Below are 20,026 nucleotides of genomic sequence, written 5' to 3' on the forward strand. Positions count from 1 at the left end.
CACATGGACTACGGAGATAGGACTATGGAAGTAAGCTGCACATGGACTACGGAGATAGGACTATGGAAGTAAGCTGCACATGGACTACGGAGATAGGACTACGGAGGTAGGCTGCACATGGACTACGGAGATAGGCTATACATATATGAATCCGCTGGGTGGGCAAAAAGCTGCATTTGTGCACATATAAATACTCTCCTCACCTGTGCGTCTTGCACTTTCGTAAATGAACGCTAACACATTCCTGCGTTTTACACTTAGCCATTCACAAAACACATCTGCCTGTTATGCGTGAAATGCGTTGAGACAAACCAGTGAGTGAAACGTATAGCGGCAGCCGCACGCAATGCTTGTATCAGGCAGCCAATGAGCTCTCACTTTGCAGTTCTTTTAATATCAAATAATTTAATATAAAAATGGAAGAACAAAATTCATTTTTCACAATGTATATATATATATAAATATACACATTACATACAGTGCTATACAGAAATGTGCGCATATAACACACAAGGCAGGAGAGAAGGTTACGTCAGTCGGTGTATGTTACATACACATGTACTGTAAATCCAGACTCCCCTCTTACCGTATATATAAGTCTATATACTAAGTCTCTGCACTGTATACGGTATTAGTGACATCACATATGACATCACAGGCACTTGGGTCTCTGTTTAGCATAAGTCTCTCATAGTGGTGGACGGTGTCCAAAGACAACGGCGGAAGTGAAACGGTCATGGCTCGGGGCCAATGGTCATCTGTAGCCACATGGTTACAGTTTAATGGTCAGCTGCTGGTCAGTCCTAGGCAATGGGAATGCAGAAGGTTTTATAGATATAGGGTTGCAGGTTAATGGTCATCCGTAGACATGAGGTCGCGCTTTAATGGTCATCTGAAGCCTCACGCTCAGCTGCAGGGCTGTAACGATGTAGCCTTATGGGAATGCAGACTGTTTTGTAGATATAGGGTTGCAGGTTAGCGGACATTGGTAGACATGAGGTCGAGCTTTAATGGTCACCTGTAGAAGTTATAGATCAGCTGCAGGACCTCCTGTTGCAGTCTCATGGTCAGCGAGGTCCAATCCTAAGCTATAGTAAAAGTTAGTAGCATGGCGCAGAGCCTGCGGGGAACTTCTCAGGCGGAATAATCTGTTGTAGACTAGACAGGATCTTCTTCTGATGACCGGCCAGGGTGACCCCAATCCGCAGGAGGTCTCTAAGGTGAGAGAACAAGGGAAATGTAATCACACCACCCAAATATCTGTCCTTCTGTTCCAACTACACAACTCGCCCCCGTCTGTTCCCTGGTCAGGGGTCTCAGACTGACCTAACCCGCTCATCAGAATCCATCACTACTACAACTACACCCGAGTACTGGCCAACCCATGTACTCTCTCACTATACCACGTACCCCCAACATCCCCCTACTGCCCCTCACCCTTTATATGTATATCACACTATGTACCCCCAACATCCCCCTACTGCCCCTCACCCATTATATGTATGATACCACACTACATACCCCCAACTCCTCCCTACTACCCCTCACCTATAATATGTATGATACCACACTACATACCCCCAACTCCTCCCTACTGCCCCTCACCTATTATATGTATACCACACTACATACCTCCAACTCCTCCCTACTACCCCTCACCTATTATATGTATGATACCACACACTACATACCCCCAACTCCTCCCTACTACCCCTCACCTATTATATGTATGATACCACACTACATACCCCCAACTCATCCCTACTACCCCTCACCTATTATATGTATGATACCACACTACATACCCCCAACTCCTCCCTACTACCCCTCACCTATTATATGTATGATACCACACTACATACCCCCAACTCCTCCCTACTACCCCTCACCTATTATATGTATGATACCACACTACATACCTCCCAACTCCTCCCTACTGCCCCTCACCTATTATATGTATGATACCACACTACATACCCCCAACTCCTCCCTACTACCCCTCACCTATTTTATGTATGATACCACACTACATACCTCCAACTCCTCCCTACTGCCCATCACCTATTATATGTATGATACCACACTACATACCCACAACTCCTCCCTACTGCCCCTCACCTATTATATGTATATCACACTACATACCCCCAACTCCTCCCTACTGCCCCTCACCTATTATATGTATGATACCACACTACATACCTAACAACTCCTCCCTACTACCACTCACCTATTATATGTATGATACCACACTACATACCCCCAACTACTCCCTAATGCCCCTCACCTATTATATGTATGATACCACACTACATACCCCCAACTCCTCCCTACTACCCCTCACCTATTATATGTATACCACACTACATACCTCCAACTCCTCCCTACTACCCCTCACCTATTATATGTATGATACCACACTACATACCCCCAACTCCACCCAACTGCCCCTCACCTATTAGATGTATGATACCACACTACATACCCCCAACTCCTCCCTACTGCCCCTCACCTATTATATGTATGATACCACACTACATACCCCCAACTCCTCCCTACTGCCCCTCACCTATTATATGTATGCTACCACACTACATACCCCCAACTCCTCCCTACTGCCCCTCACCTATTATATGTATGATACCACACTACATACCCCCAACTCCTCCATACTACCCCTCACCTATTATATGTATGATACCACACTACATACCCCCAACTCCTCCCTACTGCCCCTCACCTATTATATGTATGCTACCACACTACATACCCCCAACTCCTCCCTACTGCCCCTCACCTATTATATGTATGATACCACACTACATACCCCCAACTCCTCCATACTACCCCTCACCTATTATATGTATGATACCACACACTACATACCCCCAACTCCTCCCTACTACCCCTCACCTATTATATGTATGATACCACACTACATACCCCCAACTCCTCCCTACTGCCCCTCACCTATTATATGTATGCTACCACACTACATACCCCCAACTCCTCCCTACTGCCCCTCACCTATTATATGTATGATACCACACACTACATACCCCCAACTCCTCCCTACTACCCCTCACCTATTATATGTATACCACACTACATACCCCCAACTCATCCCTACTACCCCTCACCTATTATATGTATGATACCACACTACATACCCCCAACTCCTCCCTACTGCCCCTCACCTATTATATGTATGATACCACACTACATACCCCCAACTCCTCCCTACTGCCCCTCACCTATTATATGTATGATACCACACTACATACCCCCAACTCCTCCCTACTGCCCCTCACCTATTATATGTATGATACCACACACTACATACCCCCAACTCCTCCCTACTACCCCTCACCTATTATATGTATGATACCACACTACATACCCCCAACTCATCCCTACTACCCCTCACCTATTATATGTATGATACCACACTACATACCCCCAACTCCTCCCTACTACCCCTCACCTATTATATGTATGATACCACACTACATACCCCCAACTCCTCCCTACTGCCCCTCACCTATTATATGTATGCTACCACACTACATACCCCCAACTCCTCCCTACTGCCCCTCACCTATTATATGTATGATACCACACTACATACCCCCAACTCCTCCATACTACCCCTCACCTATTATATGTATGATACCACACTACATACCCCCAACTCCTCCCTACTGCCCCTCACCTATTATATGTATGCTACCACACTACATACCCCCAACTCCTCCCTACTGCCCCTCACCTATTATATGTATGATACCACACTACATACCCCCAACTCCTCCATACTACCCCTCACCTATTATATGTATGATACCACACACTACATACCCCCAACTCCTCCCTACTACCCCTCACCTATTATATGTATGATACCACACACTACATACCCCCAACTCCTCCCTACTACCCCTCACCTATTATATGTATGATACCACACTACATACCCCCAACTCATCCCTACTACCCCTCACCTATTATATGTATGATACCACACTACATACCCCCAACTCCTCCCTACTACCCCTCACCTATTATATGTATGATACCACACTACATACCCCCAACTCCTCCCTACTGCCCCTCACCTATTATATGTATGCTACCACACTACATACCCCCAACTCCTCCCTACTGCCCCTCACCTATTATACCACACTACATACCCCCAACTCCTCCATACTGACCCCTCACCTATTATATGTATGATACCACACTACATACCTCCAACTCCTCCCTACTGCCCCTCACCTATTATATGTATGATACCACACACTACATACCCCCAACTCCTCCCTACTACCCCTCACCTATTATATGTATGATACCACACTACATACCCCCAACTCCTCCCTACTGCCCCACACCTATTATATGTATGATACCACACACTACATACCCCCAACTCCTCCCTACTGCCCCTCACCTATTATATGTATGATACCACACACTACATACCCCCAACTCCTCCCTACTACCCCTCACCTATTATATGTATGATACCACACACTACATACCTCCAACTCCTCCCTACTACCCCTCACCTATTATATGTATGATACCACACACTACATACCTCCAACTCCTCCCTACTACCCCTCACCTATTATATGTATGATACCACACTACATACCCCCACTCCTCCCTACTACCCCTCACCTATTATATGTATGATACCACACTACATACCCCCAACTCCTCCCTACTGCCCCTCACCTATTATATGTATGATACCACACTACATACCCCCAACTCCTCCCTACTGCCCCTCACGTATTATATGTATGATACCACACTACATACCCCCAACTCCTCCATACTGACCCCTCACCTATTATATGTATGATACCACACTACATACCTCCAACTCCTCCCTACTGCCCCTCACCTATTATATGTATGATACCACACACTACATACCCCCAACTCCTCCCTACTACCCCTCACCTATTATATGTATGATACCACACTACATACCCCCAACTCCTCCCTACTGCCCCTCACCTATTATATGTATGATACCACACTACATACCTCCAACTCCTCCCTACTACCCCTCACCTATTATATGTATGATACCACACTACATACCCCCAACTCCTCCCTACTACCCCTCACCTATTATATGTATGATACCACACTACATACCCCCAACTCCTCCCTACTACCCCTCACCTATTATATGTATGATACCACACTACATACCCCCAACTCCTCCCTACTGCCCCTCACATATTATATGTATGATACCACACTACATACCTCCAACTCCTCCCTACTGCCCCTTACCTATTATATGTATGATACCACACTACATACCCCCAACTCCTCCCTACTACCCCTCACCTATTATATGTATGATACCACACTACATACCTCCAACTCCTCCCTACTACCCCTCACCTATTATATGTATGATACCACACTACATACCCCCAACTCCTCCCTACTGCCCCTCACCTATTATATGTATGATACCACACTACATACCCCCAACTCCTCCCTACTACCCCTCACCTATTATATGTATGATACCACACACTACATACCCCCAACTCCTCCCTACTACCCCTCACCTATTATATGTATGATACCACACTACATACCTCCAACTCCTCCCTACTACCCCTCACCTATTATATGTATGATACCACACTACATACCCCCAACTCCTCCCTACTACCCCTCACCTATTATATGTATGATACCACACTACATACCCCCAACTCCTCCCTACTACCCCTCACCTATTATATGTATGATACCACACTACATACCCCCAACTCCTCCCTACTGCCCCTCACCTATTATATGTATGATACCACACTACATACCCCCAACTCCTCCCTACTGCCCCTCACATATTATATGTATGATACCACACTACATACCCCCAACTCCTCCCTACTACCCCTCACCTATTATATGTATATCACACTATGTACACCCATCTCCTCCCTACTACCCCTCACCTATATGTATGCTACCACACACTACATACCCCCAACTCCTCCCTACTACCCCTCACCTATTATATGTATGATACCACACACTACATACCTCCAACTCCTCCCTACTACCCCTCACCTATTATATGTATGATACCACACTACATACCCCCAACTCCTCCCTACTACCCCTCACCTATTATATGTATGATACCACACACTACATACCCCCAACTCCTCCCTACTACCCCTCACCTATTATATGTATGATACCACACTACATACCCCCAACTCCTCCATACTGCCCCTCACCTATTATATGTATGCTACCACACTACATACCCCCAACTCCTCCATACTACCCCTCACCTATTATATGTATGATACCACACTACATACCTCCAAGTCCTCCCTACTGCCCCTCACCTATTATATGTATGATACCACACTACATACCCCCAACTCGTCCCTACTGCCCCTCACCTATTATATGTATGATACCACACTACACACCCCCAACTCCTCCCTACTACCCCTCACCTATTATATGTATGATACCACACTACATACCCCCAACTCCTCCCTACTGCCCCTCACCTATATGTATGCTACCACACTACATACCCCCAACTCCTCCCTACTGCCCCTCACCTATTATATGTATGATACCACACTACATACCCCCAACTCCTCCATACTGACCCCTCACCTATTATATGTATGATACCACACTACATACCTCCAACTCCTCCCTACTGCCCCTCACCTATTATATGTATGATACCACACACTACATACCCCCAACTCCTCCCTACTACCCCTCACCTATTATATGTATGATACCACACTACATACCCCCAACTCCTCCCTACTGCCCCTCACCTATTATATGTATGATATCACACTACATACCTCCAACTCCTCCCTACTACCCCTCACCTATTATATGTATGATACCACACTACATACCCCCAACTCCTCCCTACTGCCCCTCACCTATTATATGTATGATACCACACTACATACCTCCAACTCCTCCCTACTACCCCTCACCTATTATATGTATGATACCACACTACATACCCCCAACTCCTCCCTACTACCCCTCACCTATTATATGTATGATACCACACTACATACCCCCAACTCCTCCCTACTACCCCTCACCTATTATATGTATGATACCACACTACATACCCCCAACTCCTCCCTACTGCCCCTCACCTATTATATGTATATCACACTATGTACACCCATCTCCTCCCTACTACCCCTCACCTATTATATGTATGATACCACACTACATACCCCCAACTCCTCCCTACTGCCCCTCACCTATTATATGTATGCTACCACACTACATACCCCCAACTCCTCCCTACTGCCCCTCACCTATTATATGTATGATACCACACTACATACCCCCAATTCCTCCCTACTGCCTCTCACCTATTATATGTATGATACCACACTACATACCCCCAACTCCTCCCTACTGCCCCTCACCTATTATATGTATGATACCACACTACATACCTCCTACTCCTCCCTACTACCCCTCACCTATTATATGTATGATACCACACTACATACCCCCAACTCCTCCCTACTGCCCCTCACCTATTATATGTATGATACCACACTACATACCTCCTACTCCTCCCTACTACCCCTCACCTATTATATGTATGATACCACACTACACACCCCCAACTCCTCCCTACTGCCCCTCACCTATTATATGTATGATACCACACTACATACCCCACAACTCCTCCCTACTGCCCCTCACCTATCATATGTATGATACCACACTACATACCCCCAACTACTCCCTACTGCCCCTCACCTATTATATGTATGCTACCACACTACATACCCCCAACTCCTCCCTACTGCCTCTCACCTATTATATGTATGCTACCACACTACATACCCCCAACTCCTCCCTACTGCCCCTCACCTATTATATGTATGATACCACACTACATACCCCCAACTCCTCCCTACTGCCCCTCACTTATTATATGTATGATACCACACTACATACCCCACAACTCCTCCCTACTGCCCCTCACCTATCATATGTATGATACCACACTACATACCCCCAACTACTCCCTACTGCCCCTCACCTATTATATGTATGATACCACACTACATACCCCCAACTCCTCCCTACTACCCCTTACCGATTATATGTATGATACCACACTACATACCCCCACTCCTCCCTACTACCCCTCACCTATTATATGTATGCTACCACACTACATACCCCCAACTCCTCCCTACTGCCCCTCACCTATTATATGTATGATACCACACTACATACCCCCAACTCCTCCCTACTACCCCTCACCTATTATATGTATGATACCACACTACATACCCACAACTCCTCCCTACTGCCCCTCACCTATTATATGTATATCACACTACATACCCCCAACTCCTCCCTACTGCCCCTCACCTATTATATGTATGATACCACACTACATACCCACAACTCCTCCCTACTGCCCCTCACCTATTATATGTATATCACACTACATACCCCCAACTCCTCCCTACTGCCCCTCACCTATTATATGTATGATACCACACTACATACCCACAACTCCTCCCTACTGCCCCTCACCTATTATATGTATATCACACTACATACCCCCAACTCCTCCCTACTGCCCCTCACCTATTATATGTATATCACACTACATACCCCCAACTCCTCCCTACTGCCCCTCACCTATTATATGTATGATACCACACTACATACCTCCTACTCCTCCCTACTACCCCTCACCTATATGTATGATACCACACTACATACCTCCAACTCCTCCCTACTACCCCTCACCTATTATATGTATGATACCACACTACATACCCCCAACTCCTCCCTACTGCCCCTCACCTATTATATGTATGATACCACACTACATACCCCCAACTCCTCCCTACTGCCCCTCACCTATTATATGTATGATACCACACTACATACCCCCAACTCCTCCCTACTGCCCCTCACCTATTATATGTATGCTACCACACTACATACCCCCAACTCCTCCCTACTGCCCCTCACCTATTATATGTATGCTACCACACTACATACCCCCAACTCCTCCCTACTGCCCCTCACCTATTATATGTATGATACCACACTACATACACCCAACTCCTCCCTACTACCCCTCACCTATTATATGTATGATACCACACACTACATACCTCCAACTCCTCCCTACTACCCCTCACCTATTATATGTATGATACCACACTACATACCCCCAACTCCTCCCTACTACCCCTCACCTATTATATGTATGATACCACACACTACATACCTCCAACTCCTCCCTACTGCCCCTCACCTATTATATGTATGATACCACAATACAAACCCCCAACTCCTCCCTACTGCCCCTCACCTATTATATGTATGATACCACACTACATACCCCCAACTCCTCCCTACTACCCCTCACCTATTATATGTATGATACCACAATACATACCCCCAACTCCTCCCTACTGCCCCTCACCTATTATATGTATGATACCACACTACATACCCCCAACTCCTCCCTACTACCCCTCACCTATTATATGTATGATACCACACTACATACCCCCAACTCCTCCCTACTGCCCATCACCTATTATATGTATGATACCACACTACATACCCCCAACTCCTCCCTACTGCCCCTCACCTATATGTATGATACCACACTACATACCCCCAACTCCTCCCTACTAACCCTCACCTATTATATGTATGATACCACACTACATACCCCCAACTCCTCCCTACTAACCCTCACCTATTATATGTATGATATCACACTACATACCTCCAACTCCTCCCTACTACCCCTCACCTATTATATGTATGATATCACACTACATACCTCCAACTCCTCCCTACTACCCCTCACCTATTATATGTATGATACCACACTACATACCCCCAACTCCTCCCTACTACCCCTCACCTATTATATGTATGATACCACACTACATACCCCCAACTCCTCCCTACTACCCCTCACCTATTATATGTATGATACCACACTACATACCCCCAACTCCTCCCTACTGCCCCTCACCTATTATATGTATGATACCACACACTACATACCCCCAACTCCTCCCTACTGCCCTTCACCTATTATATGTATGATACCACACTACATACCCCCAACTCCTCCCTACTACCCCATACCTATTATATTTATGATACCACACTACATACCTCGAACTCCTCCCTACTACCCCTCACCTATTATATTTATGATACCACACTACATACCTCGAACTCCTCCCTACTACCCCTCACCTATTATATTTATGATACCACACTACATACCCCCAACTCCTCCCTACTACCCCTCACCTATTATATGTATGATACCACACTACATACCTCCTACTCCGCCCTACTACCCCTCACCTATTATATGTATGATACCACACACTACATACCCCCAACTCCTCCCTACTACCCCTCACCTATTATATGTATGATACCACACTACATACCCCCAACTCCTCCCTACTACCCCTCACCTATATGTATGCTACCACACTACATACCCCCAACTTCTCCCTACTGCCCCTCACCTATTATATGTATGATACCACACTACATACCCCCAACTCCTCCATACTGCCCCTCACCTATTATATGTATGATACCACACACTACATACCCCCAACACATCCCTACTACCCCTCACCTATTATATGTATGATACCACACTACATACCCCCAACTCCTCCCTACTGCCCCTCACCTATTATATGTATGATACCACACTACATACCTCCAACTCCTCCCTACTACCCCTCACCTATTATATGTATGATACCACACACTACATACCCCCAACTCATCCCTACTACCCCTCAGCTATTATATGTATGATACCACACTACATACCCCCAACTCCTCCCTACTGCCCCTCACCTATTATATGTATGATACCACACTACATACCTCCAACTCCTCCCTACTACCCCTCACCTATTATATGTATGATACCACACTACATACCCCCAACTCCTCCCTACTACCCCTCACCTATTATATGTATGATACCACACTACATACCCCCAACTCCTCCCTACTGCCCCTCACCTATTATATGTATGATACCACACTACATACCCCCAACTCCTCCATACTGACCCCTCACCTATTATATGTATGATACCACACTACATACCCCCAACTCCTCCATACTGACCCCTCACCTATTATATGTATGATACCACACTACATACCCCCAACTCCTCCCTACTGCCCCTCACCTATTATATGTATGATACCACACTACATACCCCCAACTCCTCCCTACTGACCCCTCACCTATTATATGTATGATACCACACACTACATACCCCCAACTCCTCCCTACTGCCCCTCACCTATTATATGTATGATACCACACTACATACCCCCAACTCCTCCCTACTGCCCCTCACCTATTATATGTATGATACCACACTACATACCCCCAACTCCTCCATACTGCCCCTCACCTATTATATGTATGATACCACACTACATACCCCCAACTCCTCCATACTGCCCCTCACCTATTATATGTATGATACCACACTACATACCCCCAACTCCTCCCTACTGCCCCTCACCTATTATATGTATGATACCACACTACATACCCCCAACTCCTCCATACTGCCCCTCACCTATTATATGTATGATACCACACTACATACCCCCAACTCCTCCATACTGTCCCTCACCTATTATATGTATGATACCACACTACATACCCCCAACTCCTCCCTACTGCCCCTCACCTATTATATGTATGATACCACACTACATACCCCCAACTCCTCCCTACTGCCCCTCACCTATTATATGTATGATACCACACTACATACCCCCAACTCCTCCCTACTGCCCCTCACCTATTATGTATGCTACCACACTACATAACCCCAACTCCTCCCTACTACCCCTCACCTATTATATGTATGATACCACACTACATACCCCCAACTCCTCCATACTGCCCCTCACCTATTATATGTATGATACCACACTACATACCCCCAACTCCTCCCTACTGCCCCTCACCTATTATATGTATGCTACCACACTACATACCCCCAACTCCTCCCTACTACCCCTCACCTATTATATGTATGATACCACACTACATACCCCCAACTCCTCCCTACTGCCCCTCACCTATTATATGTATGATACCACACTACATACCTCCAACTCCTCCCTACTACCCCTCACCTATTATATGTATGATACCACACTACATACCCCCAACTCCTCCCTACTGCCCCTCACCTATTATATGTATGATACCACACTACATACCCCCAACTCCTTCCTACTGCCCCTCACCTATTATATGTATGATACCACACTACATACCCCCAACTCCTCCCTACTGCCCCTCACCTATTATATGTATGATACCACACTACATACCTCCAACTCCTCCCTACTGCCCCTCACCTATTATCTGTATGATACCACACTACATACCCCAACTCCTTCCTACTGCCCCTCACCTATTATATGTATGATACCACACTACATACCCCCAACTCCTCCTTACTACCCCTCACCTATTATATGTATGATACCACACTACATACCTCCAACTCCTCCCTACTGCCCCTCACCTATTATATGTATGATACCACACTACATACCCCCAACTCCTCCCTACTGCCCCTCACCTATTATATGTATGATACCACACTACATACCCCCAACTCCTCCCTACTACCCCTCACCTATTATATGTATGATACCAAACTACATACCCCCAACTCCTTCCTACTGCCCCTCACCTATTATATGTATGATACCACACTACATACCCCCAACTCCTCCCTACTACCCCTCACCTATTATATGTATGATACCACACTACATACCCCCAACTCCTCCCTACTACCCCTCACCTATTATATGTATGATACCACACACTACATACCCCCAACTCCTCCCTACTACCCCTCACCTATTATATGTATGATACCACACTACATACCTCCTACTCCTCCCTACTACCCCTCACCTATTATATGTATGCTACCACACTACATACCCCCAACTCCTCCCTACTACCCCTCACCTATTATATTTATGATACCACACTACATACCCCCAACTCCTCCCTACTACCCGTCACCTATTATATGTATGATACCACACTACATACCCCCAACTCCTCCCTACTGCCCCTCACCTATTATATTTATGATACCACACTACACACCCCCAACTCCTCCCTACTACCCCTCACCTATATGTATGATACCACACTACATACCCCCAACTCCTCCCTACTGCCCCTCACCTATTATATGTATGATACCACACTACATACCCCCAACTCCTCCCTACTGCCCCTCACCTATTATATGTATGATACCACACTACATACCCCCAACTCCTCCCTACTGCCCCTCACCTATTATATGTATGATACCACACTACATACCCCCAACTCCTCCCTACTGCCCCTCACCTATTATATGTATGATACCACACTACATACCCCCAACTCCTCCCTACTGCCCCTCACCTATTATATGTATGCTACCACACTACATACCCCCAACTCCTCCCTACTGCCCCTCACCTATTATATGTATGATACCACACTACATACCCACAACTCCTCCCTATTGCCCCTCACCTATTATATGTATGATACCACACTACATACCCCCAACTCCTCCCTACTGCCCCTCACCTATTATATGTATGCTACCACACTACATACACCCAACTCCTCCCTACTGCCCCTCACCTATTATATGTATGATACCACACTACATACCTCCTACTCCTCCCTACTGCCCCTCACCTATTATATGTATGATACCACACTACATACCTCCAACTCCTCCCTACTGCCCCTCACCTATTATATGTATGATACCACACTACATACCTCCAACTCCTCCCTACTGCCCCTCACCTATTATATGTATGATACCACACTACATACCCCCAACTCCTCCCTACTGCCCCTCACCTATTATATGTATGATACCACACTACATACCCCCAACTCCTCCCTACTACCCCTCACCTATTATATGTATGATACCACACTACATACCCACAACTCCTCCCTACTGCCCCTCACCTATTATATGTATATCACACTACATACCCCCAACTCCTCCCTACTGCCCCTCACCTATTATATGTATGATACCACACTACATACCCACAACTCCTCCCTACTGCCCCTCACCTATTATATGTATATCACACTACATACCCCCAACTCCTCCCTACTGCCCCTCACCTATTATATGTATATCACACTACATACCCCCAACTCCTCCCTACTGCCCCTCACCTATTATATGTATGATACCACACTACATACCTCCTACTCCTCCCTACTACCACTCACCTATTATATGTATGATACCACACTACATACCCCCAACTCCTCCCTAATGCCCCTCACCACACTACATACCCCCAACTCCTCCCTACTGCCCCTCACCTATTATATGTATGATACCACACTACATACCCCCAACTCCTCTCCTACTACCCCTCACCTATATGTATGATACCACACTACATACCTCCAACTCCTCCCTACTACCCCTTACCTATTATATGTATGATACCACACTACATACCCCCAACTCCTCCCTACTGCCCCTCACCTATTATATGTATGATACCACACTACATACCCCCAACTCCTCCTACTGCCCCTCACCTATTATATGTATGCTACCACACTACATACCCCCAACTCCTCCCTACTGCCCCTCACCTATTATATGTATGATACCACAACTACATACACCCAACTCCTCCCTACTACCCCTCACCTATTATATGTATGATACCACACTAAATACCCTCCAACTCCTCCCTACTACCCTCACCTATTATATGTATGATACCACACCTACATACCCCCAACTCCTCCCTACTACCCCTCACCTATTATATGTATCGATACCACCACACTACATACCTCCCAACTCCTCCCTACTGCCCCTCACCTATTATATGTATGATACCACAATACAAACCCCCAACTCCTCTCCTACTGCCCCCTCACCTATTATATGTATGATACCACACTACATACCCCCAACTCCTCCCTACTACCCCTCACCTATTATATGTATGATACCACAATACATACCCCCAACTCCTCCCTACTGCCCCTCACCTATTATATGTATGATACCACACTACATACCCCCAACTCCTCCCTACTACCCTCACCTATTATATGTATGATACCACACTACATACCCCCAACTCCTCCCTACTGCCCATCACCTATTATATGTATGATACCACACTACATACCCCCAACTCCTCCCTACTGCCCCTCACCTATATGTATGATACCACACTACATACCCCCAACTCCTCCCTACTAACCCTCACCTATTATGATGTATGATACCACACTACATACCCCCAACTCCTCCCTACTAACCCCTCACCTAATTATATGTATGATATCACACTACATACTCCCAACTCCTCCCTACTACCCCTCACCTATTATATGTATGATATCACACTACATACCTCCAACTCCTCCCTACTACCCTCACCTATTATATGTATGATACCACACTGACATACCCCCAACTCCTCCCTACTACCCCTCACCTATTATATGTATGATACCACACTACATACCCCCAACTCCTCCCTACTACCCCTCACCTATTATATGTATGATACCACACTACATACCCCCAACTCCTCCCTACTGCCCCTCACCTATTATATGTATGATACCACACACTACATACCCCCAACTCCTCCCTACTGCCCTTCACCTATTATATGTATGATACCACACTACATACCCCAACTCCTCCCTACTACCCATACCTATTATATTTATGATACCACACTACATACCTCGAACTCCTCCCTACTACCCCTCACCTATTATATTTATGATACCACACTACATACCTCGAACTCCTCCCTACTACCCCTCACCTATTATATTTATGATACCACACTACATACCCCCAACTCCTCCCCTACTACCCCTCACCTATTATATGTATGATACCACACTACATACCTCCTACTCCGCCCTACTACCCCTCACCTATTATATGTATGATACCACACACTACATACCCCCAACTCCTCCCTACTACCCCTCACCTATTATATGTATGATACCACACTACATACCCCCAACTCCTCCCTACTACCCCTCACCTATATGTATGCTACCACACTACATACCCCCAACTTCTCCCTACTGCCCCTCACCTATTATATGTATGATACCACACTACATACCCCCCAACTCCTCCATACTGCCCCTCACCTATTATATGTATGATACCAACACACTACATACCCCCAACACATCCCTACTACCCCCTCACCTATTATATGTATGATACCACACTACATACCCCCAACTCCTCCCTACTGCCCCTCACACCTATTAATATGTATGATACCACACTACATACCTCCAACTCCTCCCTACTACCCCTCACCTATTATATGTATGATACCACACACTACATACCCCCAACTCATCCCTACTACCCTCACCTATTATATGTATGATACCACACTACATACCCCCAACTCCTCCCTACTGCCCCTCACCTATTATATGTATGATACCACACTACATACCTCCAACTCCTCCCTACTACCCCTCACCTATTATATGTATGATACCACACTACATACCCCCAACTCCTCCCTACTACCCCTCACCTATTATATGTATGATACCACACTACATACCCCCAACTCCTCCCTACTACCCCCTCACCTATTATATGTATGATACCACACTACATACCCCCAACTCCTCCCTACTGCCCCTCACCTATTATATTTATGATACCACACTACACACCCCCAACTCCTCCCTACTACCCCTCACCTATTATATGTATGCTACCACACTACATACCCCCAACTCCTCCCTACTACCCCTCACCTATTATATTTATGATACCACACTACATACCCCCAACTCCTCCCTACTACCCGTCACCTATTATATGTATGATACCACACTACATACCCCCAACTCCTCCCTACTGCCCCCTCACCTATTATATTTATGATACCACACTACACACCCCCAACTCCTCCCTACTACCCCTCACCTATATGTATGATACCACACTACATACCCCCAACTCCTCCCTACTGCCCCTCACCTATTATATGTATGATACCACACTACATACCCCCAACTCCTCCCTACTGCCCCTCACCTATTATATGTATGATACCACACTACATACCCCAACTCCTCCCTACTGCCCCTCACCTATTATATGTATGATACCACACTACATACCCCCAACTCCTCCCTACTGCCCCTCACCTATTATATGTATGATACCACACTACATACCCCCAACTCCTCCCTACTGCCCCTCACCTATTATATGTATGCTACACCACACTACATACCCCCAACTCCTCCCTACTGCCCCTCACCTATTATATGTATGATACCACACTACATACCCACAACTCCTCCCTACTGCCCCTCACCTATTATATGTATGATACCACACTACATACCCCCAACTCCTCCCTACTGCCCCTCACCTATTATATGTATGCTACCACACTACATACACCCAACTCCTCCCTACTGCCCCTCAACCTATTATATGTATGATACTCACACTACATACCTCCTACTCCTCCCTACTGCCCCTCACCTATTATATGTATGATACCACACTACATACCTCCAACTCCTCCCTACTGCCCCTCACCTATTATATGTATGATACCACACTACATACCTCCAACTCCTCCCTACTGCCCCTCACCTATTATATGTATGATACCACACTACATACCCCCAACTCCTCCCTACTACCCCTCACCTATTATATGTATGATACCACACTACACACCCCCAACTCCTCCCTACTACCCCCTCACTATTATATGTATGATACCACACTACATACCCCCAACTCCTCCCTACTGCCCCTCACCTATTATATGTATGATACCACACTACATACCCCCAACTCCTCCCTAATGCCCCTCACCTATTATCATGTATGATACCACACTACATACCCCCAACTCCTCCCTACTGCCCCTCACCTATTATATGTATGATACCACACTACATACCCCCAACTCCTCCCTACTACCCCATACCTATTATATGTATGATACCACACACTACATACCCCCAACTCCTCCCTACTGCCCCCTCACCTATTATATGTATGATACCACACTACATACCCCCAACTCCTCCCTACTACCCCTCACCTATTATATGTATGATACCACACTACATACCCCCAACTCCTCCCTACTGCCCCTCACCTATTATATGTATGATACCACACTACATACCCCCCAACTCCTCCCTACTACCCCTCACCTATTATATGTATGATACCACACTACATACCCCCAACTCCTCCCTACTGCCCCTCACCTATTATATGTATGATACCACACTACATACCCCCAACTCCTCCCTACTGCCCCTCACCTATTATATGTATGATACCACACACTACATACCCCCAACTCCTCCCTACTGCCCCTCACCTATTATATGTATGATACCACACTACATACCCCCAACTCCTCCCTACTACCCCTCACCTATTATATGTATGATACCACACTACATACCCCCAACTCCTCCCTACTGCCCCTCACCTATTATATGTATGATACCACACTACATACCCCCAACTCCTCCCTACTGCCCCTCACCTATTATATGTATGATACCACACTACATACCCACAACTCCTCCCTACTACCCCTCACCTATTATATGTATGATACCACACTACATACCCCCAACTCCTCCCTACTGCCCCTCACCTATTATATGTATGATACCACACACTACATACCCCTAACTCCTCCCCACTACCCCTCACCTATTATATGTATGATACCACACTACATACCCCCAACTCCTCCCTACTGCCCCTCACCTATTATATGTATGATACCACACTACATACCCCCAACTCCTCCCTACTACCCCTCACCTATTATATGTATGATACCACACTACATACCTCCCAACTCCTCCCTACTGCCCCTCACCTATTATATGTATGATACCACACTACATACCCCCAACTCCTCCCTACTACCCCTCACCTATTATATGTATGATACCACACTACATACCCCCAACTCCTCCCTACTGCCCCTCACCTATTATATGTATGATACCACACTACATACCCCCAACTCCTCCCTACTGCCCCTCACCTATTATATGTATGATACCACACTACATACCCCCAACTCCTCCCTACTGCCCCTCACCTATTATATGTATGATACCACACTACATACCTCCTACTCCTCCCTACTACCCCTCACCTATTATATGTATGATACCACACTCTACATACCTCCAACTCCTCCATACTGCCCCTCACCTATTATATGTATGATACCACACTACATACCCCCAACTCCTCCCTACTGCCCCTCACCTATTATATGTATGATACCACACTACATACCCCCAACTCCTCCCCTACTGCCCCCTCACCTATTATATGTATGCTAACCACACTACATACCCCCAACTCCTCCCTACTACCCCTCACCTATTATATGTATGATACCACACACTACATACCTCCAACTCCTCCATACTGCCCCTCACCTATTATATGTATGATACCACACTACATACCCACCAACTCCTCCCTACTGCCCCTCACCTATTATATGTATGATACCACACTACATACCCCCAACTCCTCCCTACTGCCACTCAGCTATTATATGTATGCTACCACACTACATACCCCCAACTCCTCCCTACTACCCCTCACCTATTATATGTATGATATCACACTACATACCCCCAACTCCTCCCTACTACCCCTCACCTATTATATGTATGATACCACACTACATACCCCCAACTCCTCCCTACTAACCCTCACCTATTATATGTATGATATCACACTACATACCCCCAACTCCTCCCTACTACCCCTCACCTATT

The 20,026-nt window shown here is 46.0% G+C and overlaps 1 protein-coding gene across 3 annotated transcripts in view; it reads right to left on the reverse strand.

Annotated features, from left to right (window-relative positions):
• Nucleotides 1-285: 285 nt before the first annotated feature.
• Nucleotides 286-20,026, reverse strand: part of EPHB4 (EPH receptor B4) — a 189,765-nt gene continuing 170,024 nt past the window's right edge. For all 3 annotated transcript variants that reach the window (XM_088458700.1, XM_088458699.1, XM_088458701.1), the window contains one exon: nucleotides 286-1,215. In XM_088458700.1, coding sequence (XP_088314826.1) covers nucleotides 1,101-1,215 — 115 coding nt within the window. In that variant the 3' untranslated portion in view covers nucleotides 286-1,100. The remainder of the gene's footprint in view (nucleotides 1,216-20,026) is intronic.

Source organism: Taudactylus pleione, unplaced genomic scaffold (genome assembly GCF_031769625.1).
Source record: "Taudactylus pleione unplaced genomic scaffold, aTauple2 ptg000847l, whole genome shotgun sequence".
Classification (NCBI taxonomy): Eukaryota; Metazoa; Chordata; class Amphibia; order Anura; family Myobatrachidae; genus Taudactylus; species Taudactylus pleione.